This window comes from Pelophylax lessonae (assembly GCF_965119305.1).
Source record: "Pelophylax lessonae genome assembly, chromosome: 9".
Lineage (NCBI taxonomy): Eukaryota > Metazoa > Chordata > Amphibia > Anura > Ranidae > Pelophylax > Pelophylax lessonae.
Window position 1 is genome coordinate 91,461,088 of NC_138776.1, and position 23,934 is coordinate 91,485,021.

At 42.7% G+C, this 23,934-nt stretch overlaps 1 protein-coding gene across 1 annotated transcript in view; it reads right to left on the reverse strand.

The window, feature by feature from the left end:
- The window catches only part of ADGRA1 (adhesion G protein-coupled receptor A1), a 1,278,841-nt gene extending 1,255,214 nt beyond the window's left edge, over positions 1 to 23,627 (reverse strand). Inside the window, exon 1 of the mRNA XM_082267510.1 lies at positions 23,199 to 23,627. Within this exon, the coding sequence (XP_082123636.1) occupies positions 23,199 to 23,428 (230 nt within the window). The 5' untranslated portion in view covers positions 23,429 to 23,627. The remainder of the gene's footprint in view (positions 1 to 23,198) is intronic.
- Between the last annotated feature and the right edge of the window lie 307 nt (positions 23,628 to 23,934).

The window sequence follows — 23,934 nt, forward strand, 5'->3', positions numbered from 1 at the left end:
GGTGACACCACCATTGCACCATTTGAAAACCCCTTATTTTGACCGTTTTTGGACACTTTTACTGCAGTATTGCTTTGGGCAATTTGGACACACATCACCTTTCTTCACCATTTTTTTCCCTGTTGTTTTCCTATGAACTCTAAGGATATTTTGTATATTTTTCACAGTTGTTTTAAATAATATTAATTTATTATACAACCAAATGTGGTATTGGCTGCACAGTTATAAATGCACTGTTTAAGCATGTTGAAATGGTATACACAATTTGGGTAATAGGGTTAGGTAGCTCAGAAGCTATCTAGCACGGACTTAAGAGTTTTTTGTTTTGTTTTTTAACACCCTATAGCATTTGATTATTTTGTCTTCACATATCAATTATTACAGGACATGCACTGTGAGTAATATTAGTATTACATTCTCTTCCATTATTCACCCCTGTGGGTTGATCGCAGCAGCAGTCCTTTGTTCACATATTTAGTTTTGCATATATATTTTTTTTGGCGCGAGTGTGTTATCTCACTATTCTAACTAGAGAGGTGTAGTGGTTGCCATTGCTAACATCACCTTATTCTGGTTCCCTGCTGTCATGCTGATCCAGAGACTCCAGTAATTTCTAGGTCACTGAGAGTTCTAACCTCCGTCCCTGTTTATTAACTTTATATCGAGTGGAAGTAAATTGTAGAGCATTCTGAATTGCATCAAAGTGCATTGTGTCAATGGCTTTCGATGTGGTCTAAAATGACATTGCCAATGCCTCCTTTTTTCAGGTTTTTTTTCTAGCTCATATCACTATAGATCAGTGATGGCGAACCTTGGCACCCCAGATGTTTTGGAACTAAATTTCCCATGATGCTCATGTACTCTGCAGTGTAGTTGAGCATCATGGAAAATGTAGTTCCAAAACATCTGGGGTGCCAAGGTTCGCCATCACTGCTGTAGATCATTGTATTTCCTTCATTTTTCGCCAACTTCAAAAAATGCAGCAGCAGCTAAATTGTTTTAAGATTATATTTTTAGTATTGAAATGTGTTTTTTCTGGAGTTCGTCTTTAACGCATGGTGGTACAATGTTTCTGATCATTTAGAAGTTGTAAAGTGGCAGAATGAAACTTCCCTCTTTCTATAGTAATCCTGTTATATTTGCATTTAACATTTATATGTGCATTGGAGTGAAAATTATATGACACCCTCAGGGGGGGATTCTAGCATACATATGGAATTCAATTGCCTGTGAGAGAGTTACTATGTAACACAGGAAATAAAGTATTTCCTTCGTTAAAACTATTTTCCTATTTGACTGTAAGTCAAGTAGATAGAATCAGCTGTAATAATCCTCCATAGAAAAAAAAAACTGTCAATACTGTCAGCATCAATAAACTGCTATCATCATAATTACTGCTAATAAGGAAATGCTGTAAAATTCAAATTAAATAATGGTGAAACATTGGGTAGCAGTGCTGGATTTTGCTGCTCTCCAATTTTTTTTTTTTCCAATTGGAATGCAGCAACTTTGGAAGGTAATGCATCAATTAATGTGAATCTGAGTAGTTTTGTTTGTCACTTATTTATGTTTTTCCTCCATTACATCAATGGTTAAAGTGTTACTGCTTTGTCAAATATTCTTCACCATTGAGCCCACAGAGTCACGCCACAATCTGCAGTTTAATGCAACCCGGTCACCAGGTGAAAGAGACCAGCAAAACCTTATAGGTGAAAAGGAGGAATACTCACCCTTCCAGCAAACTTCTAGGTGTGTCTGATAGTGTGTCCCCTACACCTCTACATAGGAACATTGGGACGTAGCAGTTGGTAAGAGGAAGCACACCTTGCAGCATGATATGTGGAAAAGTTGGATAGTGAAGATTTATCACGCTGCTCACCAGAAGTAGAAGGCAAGAGAATTTACTGGATTATTTTGGTCTAAAATCCTTTAGCTGGGACGGGGTCCCTTTAATTGTTTTGTTTATTACTTAGAGCACAAGTGTGGAGAAACCCATGTCTGCAGGAGACTTAATCTAGGTGCCTTTAAATGAACATTCAGGGCAAAATGAAAGATTTCACTTAGGGTGACCTTCCTTAGACACAGAGCCAATACCAAAGGCATCTATGAGCATCCCTATGCTATTTCTGCTTGATGGAATCAGTCCCTAATGCTAGGTCTACCTGTCCCTTATAAACAGGTCTCTGTCCCTGTCAGTAACTTCCCACACTTCACAGCTCTACCTATACAGTATATAACCCCTAATGTGTCAAACCTGGCTGCCCAAATCTCGAGAAAGATCTGTGTCCAATGAGACTCAGTGTCACGACTATGGATTGAGGCCAAAGTGCAGAGAGGGCTTCCCTTGCAGCTCAGTGGGAGTCACCCCTGGAAGTGGTACAGGAGGTGAAGCGTCCCAAGAACCACAGGTCGCCTGCGGAGAACAGAAGAGCAGAACCGGTGAATACCAGACGATTTCCAGGAACTCCAGATATATCAGGCAACCTTGGTGCAGTAGTGAAAGCCAGACTGGGGGTCATACACAGGTGATCAGTCCAAGAGCAAGGCAAGTAGCAGAACAGGGACAAGCCGGGGTCACAACGGGGAGAGCAGGCAGGCAGAAGCAGAGTCCTTTAGGCAAGCCGGGGTCATACACAGGTGATCAGAGCAGGTTGGTAGCAATAGCAAGGTCAGTAAGGCAAGCGGAGGGTCAAACACCAGGGGAGAGATCAAACGGGTCACAACAGGAAGTCCAAGAGAGTACATAAGGTTCAGGTCACAGGAAGCTGACGATAATCCAGCAATGTGATTGGGCCAGAGATGGGTTTATATAGGCCAGCAGATGATCTAAATTGGCACGATGCACGCTATTGCACTGTGCGCCACGATGTACGTGGCGTACGCCATTGCGTATGCGTGAATGTGCATGCACGCTTCCGCGCATGCGCACAGGCGCTCGCCTGTAGTGCCCATTACTAGTACTGGCAGTACCGCCAGTACTTCTACGGCCATGTCCCTGACACTCAGGCTCTCCCATGATGGCACCCAAACTACATGGCAGAGGACACATTGATCTTACCAGGTTCTCCTGTAGCACCCAGGAGTGAACAATAGCAGTTATGTGACCATTTTGTTTACCACGGAAGTAGAAAGTGATTGAGCGATTGCTACATCATTACTTACCAGTCCTACTAATCTGACAGAGCAGAAGTGCGTCCTTTAGGATACCAGGGGCTGCGCTAGCACCTGCCTACATGCTGGTGTCTCATGGTTGGCCAAGAGCTGTCACAAGGGGGTTGGAAAAGGAAACTATAGCCTTGTGTAGGTTCCAGCAAGTTATATTGGAAAGTACACAAGGTTTTCTATCAACAATCCCAGCAACTGAAAGCTAAATACAAACTGCTAGGGAGAATGGAGCTACTGTAGGTGAACCCTTTACCTTGACCTATATGGGGAAAAGAAAGGTTCATTTTGAATTGTCACATTATTTTGAAATAATCTGAATGTGAAGATTCTACTAAAAAAAGGCTGTCAGTGCATTTATTTTTTCCACCTGTCTTGTTAGTGGAATCCCTCGACTTACCAATAGCCTCAGTTTTGATGTATGCAGGATAAATGGATGACAGCACACTGGAAAAATCCTTGCGGTATCTTTATTGATTCATAAATATTGACAGCAGATCAGCGGTATGAAAACTTCTTACGTGTTTTACGTCTGCAGGCATTTATTCATAGTCTATGAGTAAGCCCCTCTGGGTGTGAAATGCGTGAGAGGTTTTCATTTCTGTGATTTGCTGTTTTGCCAATTTTTTTGAATCAATAAAGATACTACAAGCATTTCTCTGGTGTACCGCCATACATTTACCACGCATACATGAATCTTTAGCAAAGAGCTGGACGTGAAGGCAACTGTGAACAGACCTGACACAGCTCTGTTTTTCTCTTTTTTTTTAGTGGCCAAAATCTAAATTGTGAAAATGCAATCTGTTGTGTTCCATGCCAGGATTCTGGTGCCACCCTTGTTCATTGCAGCAGGAGAGCAACATAGTTGCATAGTTATTCAGGTTGAAAAACGACACAAGTCCATCTAGTTCAACCAATAAAAAAACAACAACAAAAAAACAACCACACAATCCCATATACACAATCCTATACTCACAGCTGATCCAGAGGAAGATGAAAAACCCCAGCAAAGCATGATCCAATTTGCTCCAGCAGGGGAAAAAAAATCCTTTCTGATCCCCTGAAAGGCAATCTGATATTCCCTGGATCAACTTTACCTATAAATGTTAGTACTTAGTTTTATTAAGCTGAGCTGGCTAGAACCAACTTTGGAGGGAGTCTATTCCACATTTTTGCAGCTCTTACTGTGAAGAAACCTTTCCGTATTTGGAGACGAAATATTATTTCCTCTAGACATAATGAGTGCCCCCTTGTCCACTGTGATGACCTTACCACCTCCCGCAAACCGACCTACATGTACGTCGGCTTGAAGAAGTGGTTGTACCGGGATGATGCCTGCAGCTGCAGGCATCAACCCGGTACTATTTTTTAGAGCCGACAGTTGGCTTTTAGGAGATAGCAGCTGACGCGGCAAAGCAGCTGCTCGGCCATTATCTCAGCTACCGCTGAGACCCGAGCAACCAGCAGGCACGTCCACTGGCTAGTTGGGGTCTTGAACGAAGCCGGATTTGGCTTTGATCGGGTTTCCGATCATGTAACCCAGAGGCGACGACATCACTTCTGGTTTACTCGGCTGCCAATGGCACCTTTAAAAACCCGACAGTATTCAAAAATGCAGATTCCGGCATTTTGAATACTTAGAAGTGCAGTGGAGGGGTCTGGGGTCTTCTAGACCCCAGATTTCTCCATAAAGAGTACCTGTCACTGCCTATTACTGTCACAAGGGATGTTTACATTCCTTATGACAGCAATAAAAGGGATCAGATTATTTTTTTTTTTTTAAAACAGTGTTAAAAATAAAAAAAAATAAAAATAGGAAAAAATAAATAAACGTCCCCATCCCCATGAGCCAGTGTTAATTTTGGCAGCCAATTTAGATTTAGTTTTAGTCATAGTCTTATTTTAGTCTTCTGACTAAAATGCTATTTTAGTTTTAGTCATATTTTAGTCATCTGAATTGTTTTAGTATTAATCTCATACATTTTAGTCAACTACAAATTGAATGGGTTTAGGTAAATTATAATGCATTATTTAAACATTTCTCTAGAATTTTCAAACTAGTTATATACTCCTGGAGTAAAAATCGAATAACATGTGATTATTTATGGTTTTAAGGTTTGAACATGCACTACAGACACAGATTTAGCCGTTGTGATATATAACGTCTTTATAAATAAAACCAAGTTTCATAAACAAACAAAAATATTGCTTTTTGACAAACGGAAGTTTAAAATACAAAAAAACTCAAAAACTGTAATTTCTATTGGCTGTAATGTCATTGCACATATTACCGGAATATATTACCAACAATAAATATTAAGCGGCATAAGGCTCGCGACTTCCTTCTGACTTGATCTGATTGGATGCTGTTTAGGAGCCTGTACAAGGACTGAAATTGCACCCAAGTCAGACCAAAGGAGTGTAGGAACCTTTTCTAAAGTCAGAGCGACTTGTGTGGGATCAGTTAAGACAGCTCTCATAGGGAAACACTGAATTTGACATGTCATGCGACGTGGGGTCTTACAAGTTGGATTGTATGTCGCAGTAGTGTGAACCAAGCCTAACTCTGATTGATAATACTTGTCTGTAGGGATAAGCTTCAAGTTCGAGTCGAATGTAAGTTCGACTCAAACATCGAGCGTTCGTGTGTTCACTGAACACACAAACAAATGGGGCGCTTGGCAGGAAGTTTGCCCGCCATAATGCACTGTGCTGGTGCAGTGAATAAATTACTGATTGTCTGATGATTGGCCAAAGCATGCATATGACCTGTATGCTGTGGCCAATCCAAGCACAATGTCCATGATTGGCCAAAGGCAGGGTGCCTTTAACCAATCATGTTTCAGGGGCTAAGTCCACGCCTGACACTATATAAAGCTGCTGCCTATACGGCAGCCGTGTATAGTGTGTTAGGCAAGATAGGAGTGAGATTAGGCAGGTAGTTAGTGGATTGTGCATTGTATCTAGAAATAGATCAGGCAGTGTAGTATATACAGGTATATATATATATATATATATATATATATACGAGTGGAGGGCTTATCAGAATCTGGAAGCCCCCTTTAACAAGGGGTACCCAGATCCCGCCCCCCCCCCATGTGAATGGATATCAGGTACATCATACCCCTACCCATTCACCAAAATAGTGTACAAAAAAAATCACATCGACCGCCGCACCCGAAAAATAGAAAAAAAAAATGCTCCCACCTCTTCAGACACCTTTTGGTGTAATGAGCTGCTGGAGCTGTGACAGCTCTTTTATAGGAAAGGGGCTGAGACACCACCCGGTGGCACCACCCCTTCTGATGTGACGTCAGTAATTTATTCACTGCACTGGAGCAGTGCATTATGGGGCACTCGTGACGTCAGATTCCTATGAAAGAGCGGTCAAACTCAAACAGCAGAAGACGTCTGAAGAAGCAGGAGCTTTTTTTTTTTTTTTTTTCTATTTTTCGGGTGCGGTGGAGGGCGACGGGATTGACAATAGATTAACATCGGGTAACACTATTTTTTTATTTTTAATATTTAATAAAGGATTTGTCAAAAACTGGCTTTTTTGGTGAATGGGTAGGGGGTACGATGTACCCGATATCCATTCACATGGGGGGTGCCAGGATCTGGGGGCCCCCTTGGTGAAGGGGGCTTCCAGATTCCGATAAGCCCCCTACCCACAGACCCCGACAACCACAGCCCAGTGTTGTCCAGGAAGAAGCCCTTGTCCCCATCAACATGGGAGCAAGGTGCTTTGGGGGGTACCCCAAAGCACCCTCCCCATGTTGAGGGCAAGTGGCTTGCTATGGTTCAGGAGAGGGGGGCGCTCGCTCATCCCCCCCTTATCCTGTCCAGCCAGGCTCAGATAAGGGTCTGGTATGGATTTTGGGGGGGACCCCACGCCATTTTTTCTTTATTTTTCAATTTTGGCGTTAGCCCACAGGGCCTGGTATGGACTGAGGGGGAGACCCCACGCCGTTCTTTTCATGTTTTTTATCTGTATTTCCGGGAGCCGACAATACATTACAGCCGCGAGCAAGTTTAAATGACATTTAGAAATGTCAGTAGGCTACATACATTGCACAAATGCGCCACTTTACAGGCACATTAGGGGACCCCCAGGCACGATATTTAAAGGAATTTTTCATTTTTATTGTTTCACTTTAAGCATCATTAAAATCACTGCTCGTGTAAAAACAATAACTTTTAAAAAAAACATTTTTGCATTGGTACATGTCCCCCAGGGCAGTACCCGGACCCCCATACACTTTTTTAGGCAATAACTTGCATTTAAGCCTTTAAAATGAGGACTTTTGTTTATTCATGTTCGAGTCCCATAGATGTCAATGGAGTTTGCATGTTCTAACAAACGATTCCCATTATCAGTGTTCTGGTGAGACCCGAATTGGGGGGGGGGGGGGGGGGTTTCTTCGGCTCATCACTACTTGTCTGTAGGAATTGTTGTTTGCTAACAATGGCCAGATATTTATTAACTAAAGCCCAGCGCTCTAGTAACAGAACACGTCTTGTTTCTGTATTCGCTGTTTCCTGTAACAATTCTTATGTGCCATATGGTAGACCTCCATTCTCCATGGACTAATAAAAAGCAATGAATACAGACTGTTTATAAATCCAGGCAGTTAAATAATCACACGCTGACCAGTGCATTTGCAAATATAAGTCTAGTTAATTGGTGAAGTATGAGGAATATAAAAGCATTTTGATTTATAATATACTTTGCAGCTGATCTTTTTTTTTTTTTTTTTGCTGCCAAGCAAATAAATGTACTTTTACCACAAAAACTCATAATAATAGAGGGCTATGCGTGTAAAAAAAAGGGGGGGGGGAAGAGGGGACTTGTTCTTATGTGCAGCAGCCCTTGCTTCCCCTCTGAAAAGCGAGTTGTGGTGAAAAGCGAACAGAGGGCAGTTTTTTCAATTGAACAGGGGTGCTTATTACAATTGTATACTGTTTTGATTTGGAAACGTTTTATAAGAATAAACACAAAAGGATTTTACACTATGAAAGGTCTCCTCTCCATAAATTTTATGCCATTATAAAAACACTCTGGACCTCTGGGACTGTGACAGGAGGAAGAAACATAAAAACTGCAATAGAAACATGGAGAAAGCGATTTGCCTCTTTACAATCAGCTTACTTTCACTTTCTGCTATTATGCTGAATGTTTTGTTGCACTATCCTCTGCAGTCAGCAGATGGAGAACTATAGCCAGGAGGTCCTGTGGACTTTTGGACTTTTATGCAGAAAACTGAGGAATGGTAGTCTGAAACATCAATCACAGAATGGGATCTATGGGCCTTTACAATACAGTTCCCATAGGACATTGAAGAGGAAAGGAAGTGGTGGAACACCTTTTAAAATGTAATGTATGTAATGTATTTATGTAAACATTTGTCTTGGTGCACACGGTTCGTCTACAGAGGGAGTGACCAGAACCAGAGACCAAGACCAGGGGGAAGAGTCACCCAGGACAGCAGAGTACAGATGGCAGTGACCGCATCTGCACCATTGCCGCAGGGAGACCAGAGAATCCTCTCACCTTGTTAGCAGCATGGGAGCCAAGATGTGAACATTGGTCTTGGTGCACATTGTTCATCCACATAGTGAGTGACCAGAGCCAGAGACTAAGGCCAGGGGGAAGAGGCACCAAGGGCAGCAGAGCACAGATGGCAGTGATCGTTGACACAGGGAGACTAGAGCATACTCTCAGCCTCTGCTTCCCACTTTGGAGGCATTCTGTGTAGAGACCCCTCCATATATATAGCAAGAGGTCACCTCGACATCGTGAGGACTGGTGAGAGGTCTATTAGCCAATTGCTGTTACTGCTAGCATGGACTATGCCACCTAGATTGAATCCATACCCAGAGCCATCTTTAATATTGATTGGACCCTGGGCATACATTTTCTTGGGCCCTCAGGAATTCACTTATCAACTATTTGCAGACAGTGCGGGCTCAAGGGGCAGCTGCTTTGGACCCCACAACAATAACTGGGCCCGGGGCAGCTGCCCCTTTTGCCCTGTGTAAAGACAGCCCTGTCCATACCAACCCTATACTGCAATATACTAAACCTTTACAGCATCTGAACCATATCTACCTTGCACCTGTTTGAAAACTATACCACACCTATACTCTACCTATACTGCATGCAGGTTAACTGGAAATGTTGTTAAGTATACCAACACTCTTAAAGGGCCCCAAAGATAGCAGGCAGAGGAACATCTTAAAGGACTGCCCCTCCTGTAATAATTATTCCGCAGGCCCCCTTTTTTTCCCTGTCATGCCCTCCTCTACCATCCTTCTTCTCTTTTTGACAGTGTATACCCAGGTGGTCTAGGACTAGCATTGCTGCGGTCGATTAAACTTTACTGCTGCTCACTGCTGCACCTAAAATAGCATTGTTATCGTTTATGCTGATCTGGATGTCAAATATCATCTTATGCCTAGTCCTTACTGTTAATCACTTTGTATGCTAAATTGTGTTATTACCATGAATCCATTGTATGCTTGCCTAGTTACCAACCGTATTTGGTTCCAATATAATACCTTTGCCTTTACTACCTGGTTTTGTGCCTGTTTTCTTTGATACAGACTGAGTTTTTTTGGAAAAGGCTTACTATCACATTACAGGCATGTTTCGAAGAATCAACTAGAAAGGAAAGAAGTATATTTTTCATACATTTTTGGTATGCTGTGAAAAAGGGAACAGAAGCAGCGTTTTGGATCTATTAAAACTAACACATTTTTAATGAAAATTTGTGGTTACCAAAACAGAATTGCCTAATAGAGAACATAGAAACAAAACATAAAGCAGAACTTCTGCCAAAGAAAAGATGATATACAAAACAAATAGGTCGACTTCCCAACCATTGAGAGTCAAGGAATATAGACCACGATTCATGCAACTAGACTGAAATGGAGCCACAGACCGTCAATTTATAAACACACCAGGACAAGAAGTATCATTTTTCAAAAAGAGACAGCGCTTTCAGCTCCAGAACTCTAAAATGCCAACAATGGAAATATGGTGAACACATGTGGTTCAGCAGTGTAGAGGGTATAAACACATTTGTAAGTGGGGTGTCCACCTCCCCTTCAGGTGGTTGTCACATGCCCCTGGGCCCCACTAACATTCAGGCTCTTCAGGGAAACATGCTTGACTCTCTACCCAAACCTACACTTTGTTAACATTAATGGATGCAGCTCCTAGACCTTCTCGCTACATCCCCCTGTTCACAGTAAACATTAACCCCTTAACACCTGGAGTAATTCTTACATAGGCCTACTGTATGTTTTCCATGCTCCAGATAGAGACTTCAGAATTCCAACCAACCACCTGGGGCCTGTGAGACATGGGGTCCTGGGCCATCTGGCACATGATAGCTGAGGGGTGATCCCTCACCACCAGGCTTGGAACTCCTTTTCCTCCATTACCACTCCTGTGCCGACCAGGCTTGCACCAATAAATACGCATAACTCTTCTCCCTAGGGATTGGCTGTGCATGGTACATTACTCTACATTACTTGTAGAAATTCACAGAGGCTTCAGGCTGCAAAGGAACGTGTATTCCATTTCAATGGTAGTAATGGAATACAAGTGAACCAACCAGATATTGGCAATAGGAGTTGGTTTAGTACAGTCATATAAGTTATAAATGGAGGAAGAGAGGGAGCATAGCAGTACTCACTTAGGCTCGGTTTCCACTAGTGCGACTTGCGGTGCGACTTGACACATGTCAAGTCGCACAGCAAGTCAAAACCCATTGTTTTCAATGGGGCCTGTTTCCACTGCTGCGGCTTCAGTTGCGGCGACTTCAAAAGTAGATCGTGCACTACTTTTGAGCCGTCTTCAGTGCGACTTCCCTCTATATATGAGGGACAAGTCTCACTGAAGCCGCAGTTTACTTTCGCTACGAAGTCGTGCTAGAAGTAGCACGACTTCGTAGTCGCACTAGTGGAAACCGAGCCTTAAGAATTTTAAATATGTCTCCAGGTTCCCATTCTCATTCCCATTCTGGAAACCCCAATTTTGGCCCCTCTTAAGCCTTATATCCCAAAAATGTCCTCACAGCTTCTCTAACAAGTAAGAGCATTAATTAAAGGGACCTACCCCTGTCTACATGCTAAACTGTATAAAAATCTATCCTGTCCTTACACACAGGTGTAAACTATACCAATAGGACATAAGGCAAATGTCAAACCTGCCCAACACAGCCCAGTACTTATGTTGTGAATGGGCCATAATAGTACATTCATCTGCATAGATGCGTATAGAATGGCCATATTACAAGTCTGCAGATAGCAATACAAATGCGTTCCAAGTTAACTTATATCTATTAACGGTTCTGTACTTCTGGCACTTTTGTTTATTTGAAAATAGTGTTGCGTAAGATGAATTACCTGTTGAGTTGTCTAACAAATGTTTTTTTAGTTTCTCAGGGGTAAAATTGGAAAGAGTGTTTTTTTTTTTTTTTTTGGCTTATCGAGATGCGGCAGATTAAATCTTGTGCTTGTGTAAGACTTTTATTGAATGATATCCCCTTCAGCCAAGGTTCTTCCCCTTAATGTGAATCGAGAAACACTTTATCTTTCCTTCACTGCTCAGTGAAATTGATTTGCTAAACAAACTTGGAGAGTTGGGGAGGAAAGAAGCCTTCGGGGCCCATCGGAGACAATTTGCTGATTGTTTGACTGTTTTTCTGTTTATAATAAGCAAGAAAAAGAAATGAAGCATATAATATTTCCTGAGACGACGAGGCCTTGGACTTTCTAGCAATAAATTATTGCCTATGTATCGCAGTGCCTGAGATCATGAGCATCTCATCAACTGCTACATAAAATCGAAAATGATTACAATTAAAGGACAACGACTACCAAGAAAATGATTGTATTCTGATGAATGCAGGCAGATAACAGTTGTAATGATAGTACTCAGTAAATGAATTCATTTACAAAATTTCACAAAAGTATTAAAATGTATTTATGGATACCTTTTGGTGGCCACATGCACTTTGATAAACAACCTAATGCTATGCCCATCAAGCCCTTCCAGTAGGAATAGGCAATTGTAGCATTAGGCTGGGCTCTTTAACCCCTTTCCACCGCCACCTCCTGGCTCTTTATTAGAATCTAAATGCTGGGAGGCTGAGGCAGGCATTCTGATCAGGTGATTGGCTGTCACCGTGGTCACATGATTGAAAGCTCTGTTAGCAAATATGCGCCAGGACCTTTCCATGACATTTTACTTACTGTGCTGGGCTCGCATTCTCAGCTCAATAAAACTGTTCTATATGGATGCATATATGTAGCTGCTCGATGTTAAAAAAGCCCACCCACCAAAAGGCCACAGCCTACAGTTGGGAGAATGGGTTAAACCCTGCCACGCAGTACTAACAAAATGAACAGCAGTAAGGACTTTTTCTTTTCTTTCCAGTGATGGACAGCTACAAGGAGAGATGAAGTTAGACCATGCCCTGACTGGCTGCCCTTACAGCAGGTAAGAACCTGCCCTTAGCAACACTGGGAAAGAAGGACTTCTAATTGGCTGCTGGCTGTTTTTAGCCCCACCCATCACTTTTAGAAGGAAAAGATCCTCTGGGGGACCCAGAGAGAGAGCTTGTGTGGGCAAGTGGCACCCTAAGCTGCAGGTGAAGCTATTTATGTCCCAGTGAGTGTGGTTACAGACTGGGGCATATTACTGGAAGCTGCTGCTGTCTTGATCATTGCTGTGTGCAGCCTAGACTGAATGCACAATGAGCTTAGTGATGTTTGTGCCATGATTTGAACAATGTCCTGTGTAAGGCAAAGTGCCAAAGACCTGCATAGGGGAAGAGAGAGCTGCTATAATAGAGGGAGCTAGAGAGACCAGGGGTGTGCTCTGCCAGCACCATATGGCTGTGGGGCAAGCCTGCCAAGAGACCTGGACTGCAAGAGGTCTGAGAGGTCTGCTGTTGCAAGCTGCCTCGCCAAAGTCTGTCTGATTGGCTGGAGAAAGCTACAAGGGAGGCTCATCACAGGTGCAGGGTAGAAGAAATTAATACAATTCAGCGGCTTATCGGGGAGTAAACAAACTATCTATAGACGACATCCCATTTGATTGATATGTGACACACAGGGGTATGGATTTTGATTGCTATTGTAGCACCCTCCTATGCTAAGGATGCTAGGTACATTTAGAGTGGCTTGCTCTGTAGCCAGAAGAGCTGTGGTCTGATATTTGGGTCTGTTTTGGCTCAACAGTCTGGGCATTTAATTCCTCTAAAGGCCCAGTCTACAATGGTAAGACATACGCTCCGATTTGAGAGCACATGTTGCATGACGGGTATAAATCAATGGTTCTCTATGAAAGCCTTCCTAACTGATCGGAAACACAAGTCAGTCCGACTTTGAAAAAGGTTCCTGCACTACTTTGGTCCAACCTTAGACTGTTTTCAGCCCATTCAATATCATTGAAGTTGTATCAAAGTCATATCATCATCTTAATTGATCCGACTTGTGGCATGTGACTTGTGCTCTGAGGATCTTGAAGGGGATTGCCATGCAAAAATTACAAAAAAAACAGTGATGGGTTCCCGCCCAATTCCATACCAGGCCCTTTGAGTCTGGTATGGATCTTTAGAGGAAACCCCACACCAAAATAAAAAAAAAATAAAAAAACAGCATGGGGTCCTCCTCAGGACTATACCAGACCCTTTGCAAAATTTGTGTTCAAGTGTTTTGGAATATCCCATAATGCATTGTCTTTTCTAGTTACACATTGTTTGCAATAAATAAAAAAAAGACATCATCTATACTGATTATTGAGTGAGAGAACTGTTGCTGTGTGCCTGGCTGCCTCTGTGCTGTTGGGGAAAGAACCTGTAAATTTCGGCAGCCCCTTTAGGGGGTCAGTGCTACATTAGATAAGATAGTAGGTTATCAATTGCATTTCTGTCTCCACCTTGTGATATGGCGCATTATCCAATCAACTGAAATAAGACCAATGCAAACCCCCTCCCTGTTCATTTGCCAGATCTGTGACTATAAACTGTGGTTAGAGATCATGTTGGCTTGTCTTACACCGAGTTCACATGCTGCTCTCTTCTCCATTGTGAGTGGGTCTGGCATTTGGCTTCTCAGGCCTGAGCTCTGCATCCTGAAAGGAAAGGGAGATGGTCAAATACTCCCCCTCCAGGTATTTATGAGAGCTCTGACAGTGGCAGGGGAGTGCAGAGGGGTGGGTGGAGGGAGTGCATGCAAGAGAACTTGCCACTTTGTCCTGAATGATCAAAATGGGCGATTCTCTTTAAAGCCCCATGGCAGGCACAACTAATAAATTAACTTGCAGTGGATGCTCCCAACACTGCAAGGGTTAGATGCTTGTTAAGTTTATGGGGTTACTTCTACCTTCCCATCACTCCAGAAGGCTCCTTTGATCCGTGCAACGGGTCCACCACAGCCTTGTCTAAAAGCCTCACTCTTTTCTCCATGATGTACAATACAGGGTTAATAGCCCTGCACTGTACATGATTATGCCAGGGCTGACGGACTGGCCACAGAGTGGAGAATTGAGGAGAGGAGGAGAGCACCAGAACCTGCTGGAGCAGGAGTCAGGTAAGTAATATAGCCTCTTTTACAGTCGCTTAGATGTAACAAGCATTTAAAGTCTAAACTCTGGCTTGAATTAAAACAGTCTATTTTAGGAGGGACTTCACCCTCCCCCTATTATTTTTTTCATTTGCTTACCTGATGCTGGAATGGCCACAATTCAGATACTCACCCACACAGCGGATCCAGTGTTGTTCTGTGGAGATCCTCTTCTCTGCAGCCAATACCAGGTCCTACGCCACCATGTTCCCTATAGATATTGGGAGACTGTTAGCTCTTCCAGGTTCTGGTGCAACCTCCCGATGATGTACCACTAGGCAAGCCCCCTCCTCCATTGGTGATTGAAATTACGTTAAGGGCTCACATATCCCTGGAGGCAATGGGGACACTGCTACCATTTGCCTAGGTGAATGACGGATGATGGGGGGCAGGCCGAAAACCTAATCCACAAAAAAAGCAAGGGGATAGGGATGGAGAGGAGCCAACGTCATTGAAAGCTACTTTGACTGGCAATTGCTTGGTTATGCAAAACTGTATCCAAATGTAAATTTATAAATTAACTTAATCAATTTATGAAAAAAAAAAAAAAAGTTTTTTTTCTTAGTTTAGTTTCTATTATAAAAGTTTGCAAACAAATAATCTTTCTTCATAAATTTAAGATAAAGTCTACTACATTTCTTTGGTACGCATAAGCCAAATCAGTGCATATTATTTAGTGTGTAAACGTTATAGAGTCTACAAATGGTAAATACCATATTTATCGGCGTATAACACGCACCTTTATTTTAAGAGAAAAGTTTCAGTGGAAAAAACGTACATTTTAAATAAAGAACTTTCAAGTAAAATAAGGGTCAGTGCCCATCAATGCATCCTTATCAGTGCCCATCTGCAGGCTTACCAGTGCCTATCAATGCAGCCGGATCAGTGCCCATCAATGCAGCCTCACCATTGCAGCCTGATCAGTGCCCATCTGCAGCCTCACCATTGGGTCAGGCGCTGTGATTGGCCGGAAGCCGCGATAACGTCAGTTCACGGCACGGGGTGGGCACCTGTGGCTTTTCCTTCAGAGCGCATGCGCCAATAATGTCACTGGCTGCATGTCATGTAAATATCTTCTAAACGGTACATGTTTAGGAGATATTTACACTACCTTTAGGTAAGCCTTATTATATGCTTACCAATAGGTAAATGTTTTCAGAGGAAGTTTACTTTCAGAGGAAGTTTACTTTCAGAGGAAGTTTACTTCCTCTTTTAATTTCTGAGACTTGTTATTTACAAGTGAAAATCCGTATTTTTTGCTAGAAAATTACTTAGAACCCCCCAAACATTATATATTATTTTTTTAGCAGAGACCCTAGAGGATAAAATGAGATTGTTGCAATACTTTATGTCACACTATATTTGTGAAGCTCTCTTACAAACTCAATTTTTTAGGGAAAAAATACACTTTTCTTTTAATTAAAAAATAAGAATGGCAAAAAATGGCCCATGGCTCATGGAATGGCATAAAATATTGGTACTTAAAAGTCTCCATACGCGATGCTTTAAAAAAATTCTACGGGTTACCAGTTTAGAGTTACAGAGGTGGTCTAGGGTGAGAATTATTGCTCTCGCTCTAACGATCATGGCAATACCTCACATGTGTGGTTTGAACACGTTTACATATGTGGACGTGACTTGCGTATGCATTAGCTTCTGCATGTGAGCTCGGAGGGACGGGGCGCTTTACTTTTTTTTTTTTTTGATCACTTTAATTCCTATTACAAGGAATTTAAGCTTCCCATGCAATAGAAATAAGCAGGACAGGTCCTCTTTAATGTAAGATCTGTGGTAAAAAAAAAAGACCTCAGATCTCACATCTACACTTAAAAGCAAGAAAAAAAAAAAATAATGTCATTTTTTTAAGCAAGAAAAAAAAATGGGCCCTTTAAGGCTGTTCGGCAGAAGCGACTTATGATGTCGCTCCGGTCCTCCAAGGCCATAGAGTCGAGTGGAGGTCATCTTGCCCTCTTGCCCTCACTCGACTTCCTTCCTAGGACTGCAACTGACCGGATAATTTTCCCCGCTACCGACAGCTCCGGCCGTGCCCCCCGTCCCGCCACCCATAAAAGTGATCCTGCGGTGGATCCGCCACTGGGACCACTTTGATGTGAAAGAGGAATGCCAGCCATGTAAGAAAATACCAGGGTTATGGCAGCTATCTGCTGCCATAACCCCGGTATTTAACGTCAAAGTACCAACGTAAAACTGCGACGGAATGTTCGGATGTGGTTAAACTTTGATTGCTTGCTACAGTGATGATCACTGTAACAGCGATTATTTGAACTGTCATAAAATATTTACTGTTTGTGATGCTGTGATTGGCCACAGCTATCACATGGTACAGGGTGCTGTGATTGGCCCAGGTACCACATCACATGGCCTCTGTTGCATAGGGGACTTAGGGAGGCGGGAGCAAAAACTGCAGGATCATTGATCATGCATGTCAGCAGGAGGCAGAGAAACAGCAGGACATTGATCTTCCCAGTGAAGAGATGTTCAGGGAAGCGTGTGCATGTAGGTGGTGCTTCTGAATAAGATGCAAAGAAAGCTGACCACACTGGGATGGATGTGTTTTCATTACTAACATGGTCAGTTTGAAGTAGGAAAGCAGAGGGACTGGCAGAATCACCAGAGAATTCACAAAAGAGAGAACAGGATACTTTCTCATACATGTTCATGGCACAACAGACACATATCAGGAATATGAAATGTTGGGGTAACAAACACTTAAATTTTTCGTCAAAATGTATGTAATTTCTAGATGCAAACTCTTATTTTCTTTCTTTTGGTCCATTAAATTTACCATAGAATACATTTTGATATGTGTGTTTGATGAGTGCCCTATACGCTCTCCAGGGTTATCTTAAAGCAAAGTTCCACTCGTTTTTGTGTAGCTGCTGACTTTTAATAAACATACACTCACCTGTCCTACGATCCAGCGATGCGGCCGCCCGAAGCCTTGCTCCTCTCCCTCACCTCTTGGCGGCGCTGGCATCTCTAGTGTTGGCACCCCTTCCCCCCCAAAAAATGACATGCCAAATGTGGCATGTCAGGGGGTCAGTAGTATTTAAAGCGGAAATTCAACTTTTGGGTGGAACTCCGCTTTAAGCAAGGCTATGAGAAGGTATATTAGGACTACAGAACACCTTACCCCTATGTTATAGAGATGGGGGTGGCGGCATTCACAGAAACAGAATGGTAAAAGAGTGTTGTCACTATAGGATAGAAAATGTGTTACTGGTAGGATCACAAGGTGAAAATAAAGGAAAAAAAAAAACAACTCAGCCACCTCATCTGGTGGCTGCCAAGTATTACATTTTTTGCTGTTAGGTTTCCATACTCCTTTGAGTTGGCCATACACATTTAGCACCTTTATCCGTTCGGCCATCATGCCCCTGTTTTCAGGCATTTGCTACCTTTTATAACCAAAAACAATTCACAGACACTCACATACTGTACATTATTATCAGTGAGGCCCATTACCTTATAAACTGCATTTTACAAGCACTTGTGGGATGCACGGAAATGCCTGTTCGTGCCCTAAACATGCATTTAACATATTTTACATGAATTTTCAAAGTTCAAGGCTAAAAAATTACCAGAGCAGGAAATAACTAAAAAATGCATAGAAAACACAGGACATTCTATAGAATACAGCACAAACTGAACTGTACACGCTGCTCAGTTTACATTCCTGTGTGCAAGGATGACTGCGCTGCCACGCATGCACAGGAGTTACTCATCCCACACTGGCCAATCAAAATAGTCAAAGACTGACACCTAAAAGAACCTGTAGAAACCATTCTGGTGCCTGCAAGCGGGCATCCCACTGAGCACAGGTGAGTATTTGTGCCACTTTAAAGCCAAACTCTAGGTACCAGTTACAGTAGCAGTTTTTTTCCTTTTTGGATAAAGGTTTTACATAAATGGATAAAAGCTGATCAATGTAAACACCCCTGTCAGTGGTAAGTGGTTTGTCTCAACCCTCTAACTGTTACTTCTGCAGGACAGCTTGGCCGCTTAAAGGAAGTTAAAAAAAATAATCGACTTACTGGCCGGATCCCCAGGAAAAAAAGAAAACTAATAACTATCACTTCTACGAATCGGTGAGCTGAAGTGTAATCTTTTTTTTTGCTTTTGGGTTTCCTGTGCTTTTTACTTGTTGATAGAGGAGGGTGCTGGCAGCTGGGTTCCATGACAGTTTTTTTTTTTTTCTATTCTTGTATAACATTCTGGCATGATGATCAAGAGTATACTCTTCATATTGTGATAACATTTCTAATTTTTGAAAAAAAAAAAAAACATTTCTAACCATTTCAATTTTGTATTATGCTGACCTAATGATAATAGGGCAAATCTTTCTAAGGAAGCCCATACATTAACCACTTTACCACCGGAGGATTTTGCTGTCTTCCGTCCAGGCCACTTTTTGCGATTCGGCGCTGTGCGACTTCAACTGACAATTGCGCGGTTGTGCGACGCCGTACCCAAACGAAATTTACGTCCTTTTTTTCCCACAAACAGAGCTTCCTTTTGGTGGTATTTGATCACCTGTGCGATTTTTACTTTTTGCGCTATAAACAAAAAAATAGCGTTTATTTTGAAAAAATAACAATATTTTTAACATTTTTTTTATATGAAATTCCCCCCAAAAAAGATGTAAAAACCAATTTTTTTAAAATTTTTTGGCCAATTTGTTTTATGCTACATATGTTTGGTAAAAAAAATCACAATAAGCGTATTTTGATTGGTTTGCGCAAAAGTTATTGCGTTTACTAACAAAGGGAAAGATTTCTGTCATTTTTGGTGGTTTTTTTTAACGCGTAATGGCGGCGATCTGCGATTTTTTTTGCGGGACTGCGACATTGCAGCGGACAGATCGGACCCTTGACTGACATTTTTGACACTTTTGGGGGTACCAGTGACATTACTGCAGTAATCAGTGCTATAAATATGCACTGTTACTGTAAAAATTACACTGGCAGGGAAGGGGTTAATTTTATTGGAGAGGGAGGGGCTAATGTATGCCTGGTGCTTACTGACGTGTAGGGGGGGAGGTGACTGTGTGAGTCATGGACAGATCGGATGTCCAGCTATGCTGAACAGTCCGATCTGTCACTCCCTGTCACTATGGAGATCCGCCCGCTGTGTTTACACACAGCGGGCGGATCTCCAGACTCGATCCCCGACGATCGGGTAAGAGCAGCGGCGATCGCCGCTGCTCCTCCCCTGGCCCGACTCCCGCTGTGAATGAAAACAGCGGGAGCGAGCCTCCGGCGGCGCGCAAGCGCCGCCCAGAAGGGGGAGTGTCTAACGACGTTAATACTACGTCGCTGGACGATAACGAACCACTCTGCCGCAGTAGTATTACTGTGAGCGGTTCTAAAGTGGTTAATCATTTTTTTTTGATCAACCTATAGGTTGAATGGAAAAAAAAAAAATGATTCCATCCAAAGTGGATAGGGGAATCATTCCCGCTGTGCTATTGTATTCTGATGGCAGGGAGCCTTCCCTCCAATCAGGATGCAATAATCAGTGCTTCTGGCTATAGCTGGCGGCAGGGCTGACCCAAGGGAATGTGCTGCCTGGGTCCAAGAATGAAATGCTGCCACCCCCCCCCCCAAAAAAAAGCGGGCGGCAGTATGAGTTGGGAAAATGCCGCCCATAACGCGCCACAAACTGATGACACAAAGAATTGCTGTAAAAAAAATGCTCTTGGGTGTCAATTTGCCGCCCTGCCCCTCTCAAAGTTCCGCCTGGGTCCAATGAACCCAGCAGGACCCATGGTAGGGCCGGGCCTGGCAAGTGGCACTAATCGATTAGGAAAATCCCAACAGGCTGGTTCTACTGAAGTTTAGTCCAATAGATGGACTTCTGTACAGACAGGTTGCCCATGTGTGGATCGAAATTCGGCCTGTTCCTACTGCCATCCGAATTTCGATACATGTATGGCTGGCTTAAAGTATAACTAAAGGCAAAACTTTTTGTTTTAGGCCCCTTTCACACACTCCGTCCGTCGGACGGAGTCTGTTTTTCTCAGTGGGGGATCGATCCGCCGATCCCCCACTGAGCAGGAGGATGACAGCTGTGTCTCTGCGCTGTGTGCGGAGACACAGCTGTCAGTTCCCCATGCATCTCTATGGGGGAAATCGGATGGGAACGGACCGTCGGTCTGTTCTCATCCAGTCCCATCCAATCCGATCCGCTGGACAGATGGAAAATAGGGTTTCCATCCATCCAGATTTGACGGATCGGATGTCAGCGGACATGTCTCCGCTGACATCCGATGCCCCATAGGGATGCATGGGGGGACCGTTCATATCCGCCAAAAAAACGGTCCGCCTGTGTGAAAGAGCCCTTCGTTTTGGATAGAGTGGAGAGGGATTAGAACCCCTGTCAATTTTTATTACTGTCTGTGCCCCCGTTACAGAAATTCACTCTCTCTATTTGTCCCTTTTACCATTATCATTGAAAGTGAAAGTAAGAGAAAATCCCAAATTTTGGGTTGTCCCCAGAAAAGTAATAGATGGGAAATCTTCCATTGGGGACACTAGTTCCGATGACCTGGGGACCTGGCACAGGAAATGAAGGGAAATCTCCACAATGGGACACAGATGGCAAACCCTCCCATACTCTATCCAAATGAAAAACAAAGGTTTGTCTATAGTTCTATTTTAAGGGTCCTTTCATATTGATGCATTTTTCCAGCGCTTTTACTATGCAAAAAAAAAACGCTAAAATAAAGTTTCCCTCTGAATCCTATGGGATTCTTCAGACCAGTGTGCTGCGGTTGCGGTGCATTTTGAAAAGTCCTGAATGCTGCATTTTTGGTGCGGTTTTCAAAACCGCACCAAAAACGCAGCTCCCCATTGAAATTAATGGAAAATGCAGAAAAATTAATCAAAAATGCACCGCATTTTTCATTTTTGAGTCACATGTCCATTTTTCAGTGCGGGCAATCAGAAAATGCACCGGAAACACATTGGAAACGCATTTAAAATGCTGCAAAAACACAGCAAAGACAAAAGACATATGCATTTTTTGCATTTTTGCTACAAAGCAGTGTGAAAGCAGTCTAAAGACTGAAATGATCGTCTGTTTTTGTTTTTTTTTTTTGTACATGCTAGTTTTCATATCGAAAATGGTTACTAAAGTACGAAAATTCCCGTAAGACAGAATAAAAATTCAGAAGTAATGTAATGTATTTCTATTGTATTTGTGGACTGTACTGATTAAATTAAAATTGTACGATTTGGTATCGTGCGAAAAAAATAACCGCGTTTGTCCCTTCGGAAAATTTCAGAGGAAAGCTGTGTACTAACGGTCAGATTATTGTATGATTGTTATTTTTTTGTAAGATATTCTGTGTACGTGTGTGTATGTATGTAGAGGGCTAAGGCTCCGTTTCCACTATTGCGGCTACAAAGTCGCGCTATTTCTAGCGCGACTTTGTAGTGCTAGAAATAGCGCTACTTTGTAGCCGCAATAGTGGAAACGGAGCCTTAGCCCTCTACTTTGTAGTGTGACTTGTTTGCGGCTTTACTTCTGGGGACTTTAGTGCAACTTCCTTCTATAATGAGGGACAAGTCGCACTGAAGTCGGCCCAAAAGTAGTGCAAAAACCTTTTTACAAGTCGCTGCGACTCAAGTCGCAGCAGTTAGAACGGGCCTAATTGAAAATAATGGGTTTTGACTTGTTGTGCGACTTGACATGTGTCAAGTCACACTACAAGTCGCAATAGTGGAAACGGAGCCTAGGAGTACTGCAGGACTGTATTGTTTGTTTGTTATGAAAGTTGATTAAACAAAAAAACAAAATAAAAAATGAGATTGTACAGAGATTGTATAGTGTATGGCCAGCTGTAATTTATTTCCATGAATCTGTAGAAAGTGCTGCAGACTGTCGCTGTCAGCAATGCCCAGTTTTGTATCTGCATCCTAGCACACACGTTGCCTAGCAACAACTCTACAGCATCCTTACACTGATTCTGGGGCACCACGGCATCATCTTGTAACTGCTGTGGTACCACAAGTCCCAGCTGCAAGACAGATCTCACCCTGCTAATGGAATCACATACAGAAAGTCATCAAATGCAGATTTAGGGCTTATTCACACAGGTGTGTAAAACGCAGAATATAGATGCGTACAATGTATAGTTTTGTACGTATCGCTATAGGAATCAATGGGGCCATATACACAAATGAAAAACGTTTGCTGCGTTTAGCGGTGTACAAAAGAAGTAGGACGCAGTCGCAGATTTTACACGTGTAGGCAAAGCCACTAAAATAATTGTACGTGAGTTGTTTAGGTGCGTATTTTACGCAGGAGCTGCGTTCAATGCAGAAACCCCCCCCCCCCATGTGAATGAGCCCCCAATAATACAGACGTGTACTCACAGGCTGACTGTCAGGTTGGGCAGTAGTGCAGGCTGTAAAGTTTCCAGCAGCTCCCCTCCATTGCACAGCACTTTGATGAGCAGCACTTTGTGGTGGCCGAGTCCCTTGGAACGCTCCGCCGTGCACAGGCAGCTGTCAGTGATCAGGTCCGGGCACATCCTGCTGGCCAGCAAGCTCCAGACAATGGCTGACAGCACCGAGCAGGAGAGCAGCAGCTGAGTACAATCCATGTTAGGGCATCCTCACACATCCAGGGGAAAAAACAGCTTTGATATCTTTTTTTTTTTGTGTTTTTTTTAATTTCTTTTGAAAAGAGAAAAGTTGTCAGAAGTCATGACTGCTTGATGTGTGTGCATAGAGCAATGTCAGATGTATGGAAGGACATACAGCCTGGGGATGGAAGTTTATCATAAGTAGAATGCAGAGGGAAGAAAGTTGTAAAGGGAAAAGTGTGTTAGGCTATGCCTGACAGCTACACACTATTCCCCATTCACCTCCTCCCTCCTTCCCACTCCTAGCCTCTCCCACCACATCCTAGATTATTGGTGCTGGACTGTGTTCTATTCATACTGGTCATCCGTAGAATACTGGCTGCAGTGGCACAAAACACACCACCGAATACAATTGTCTTCCTCTAAATAGATATTGTCAAACAAAGTTTGTTTCTTTAAAACTTTAAAATATATATCATTTTTTTAAATAAAATAATTGTTAGTTTTTTTTCCTGTTTTTCTTT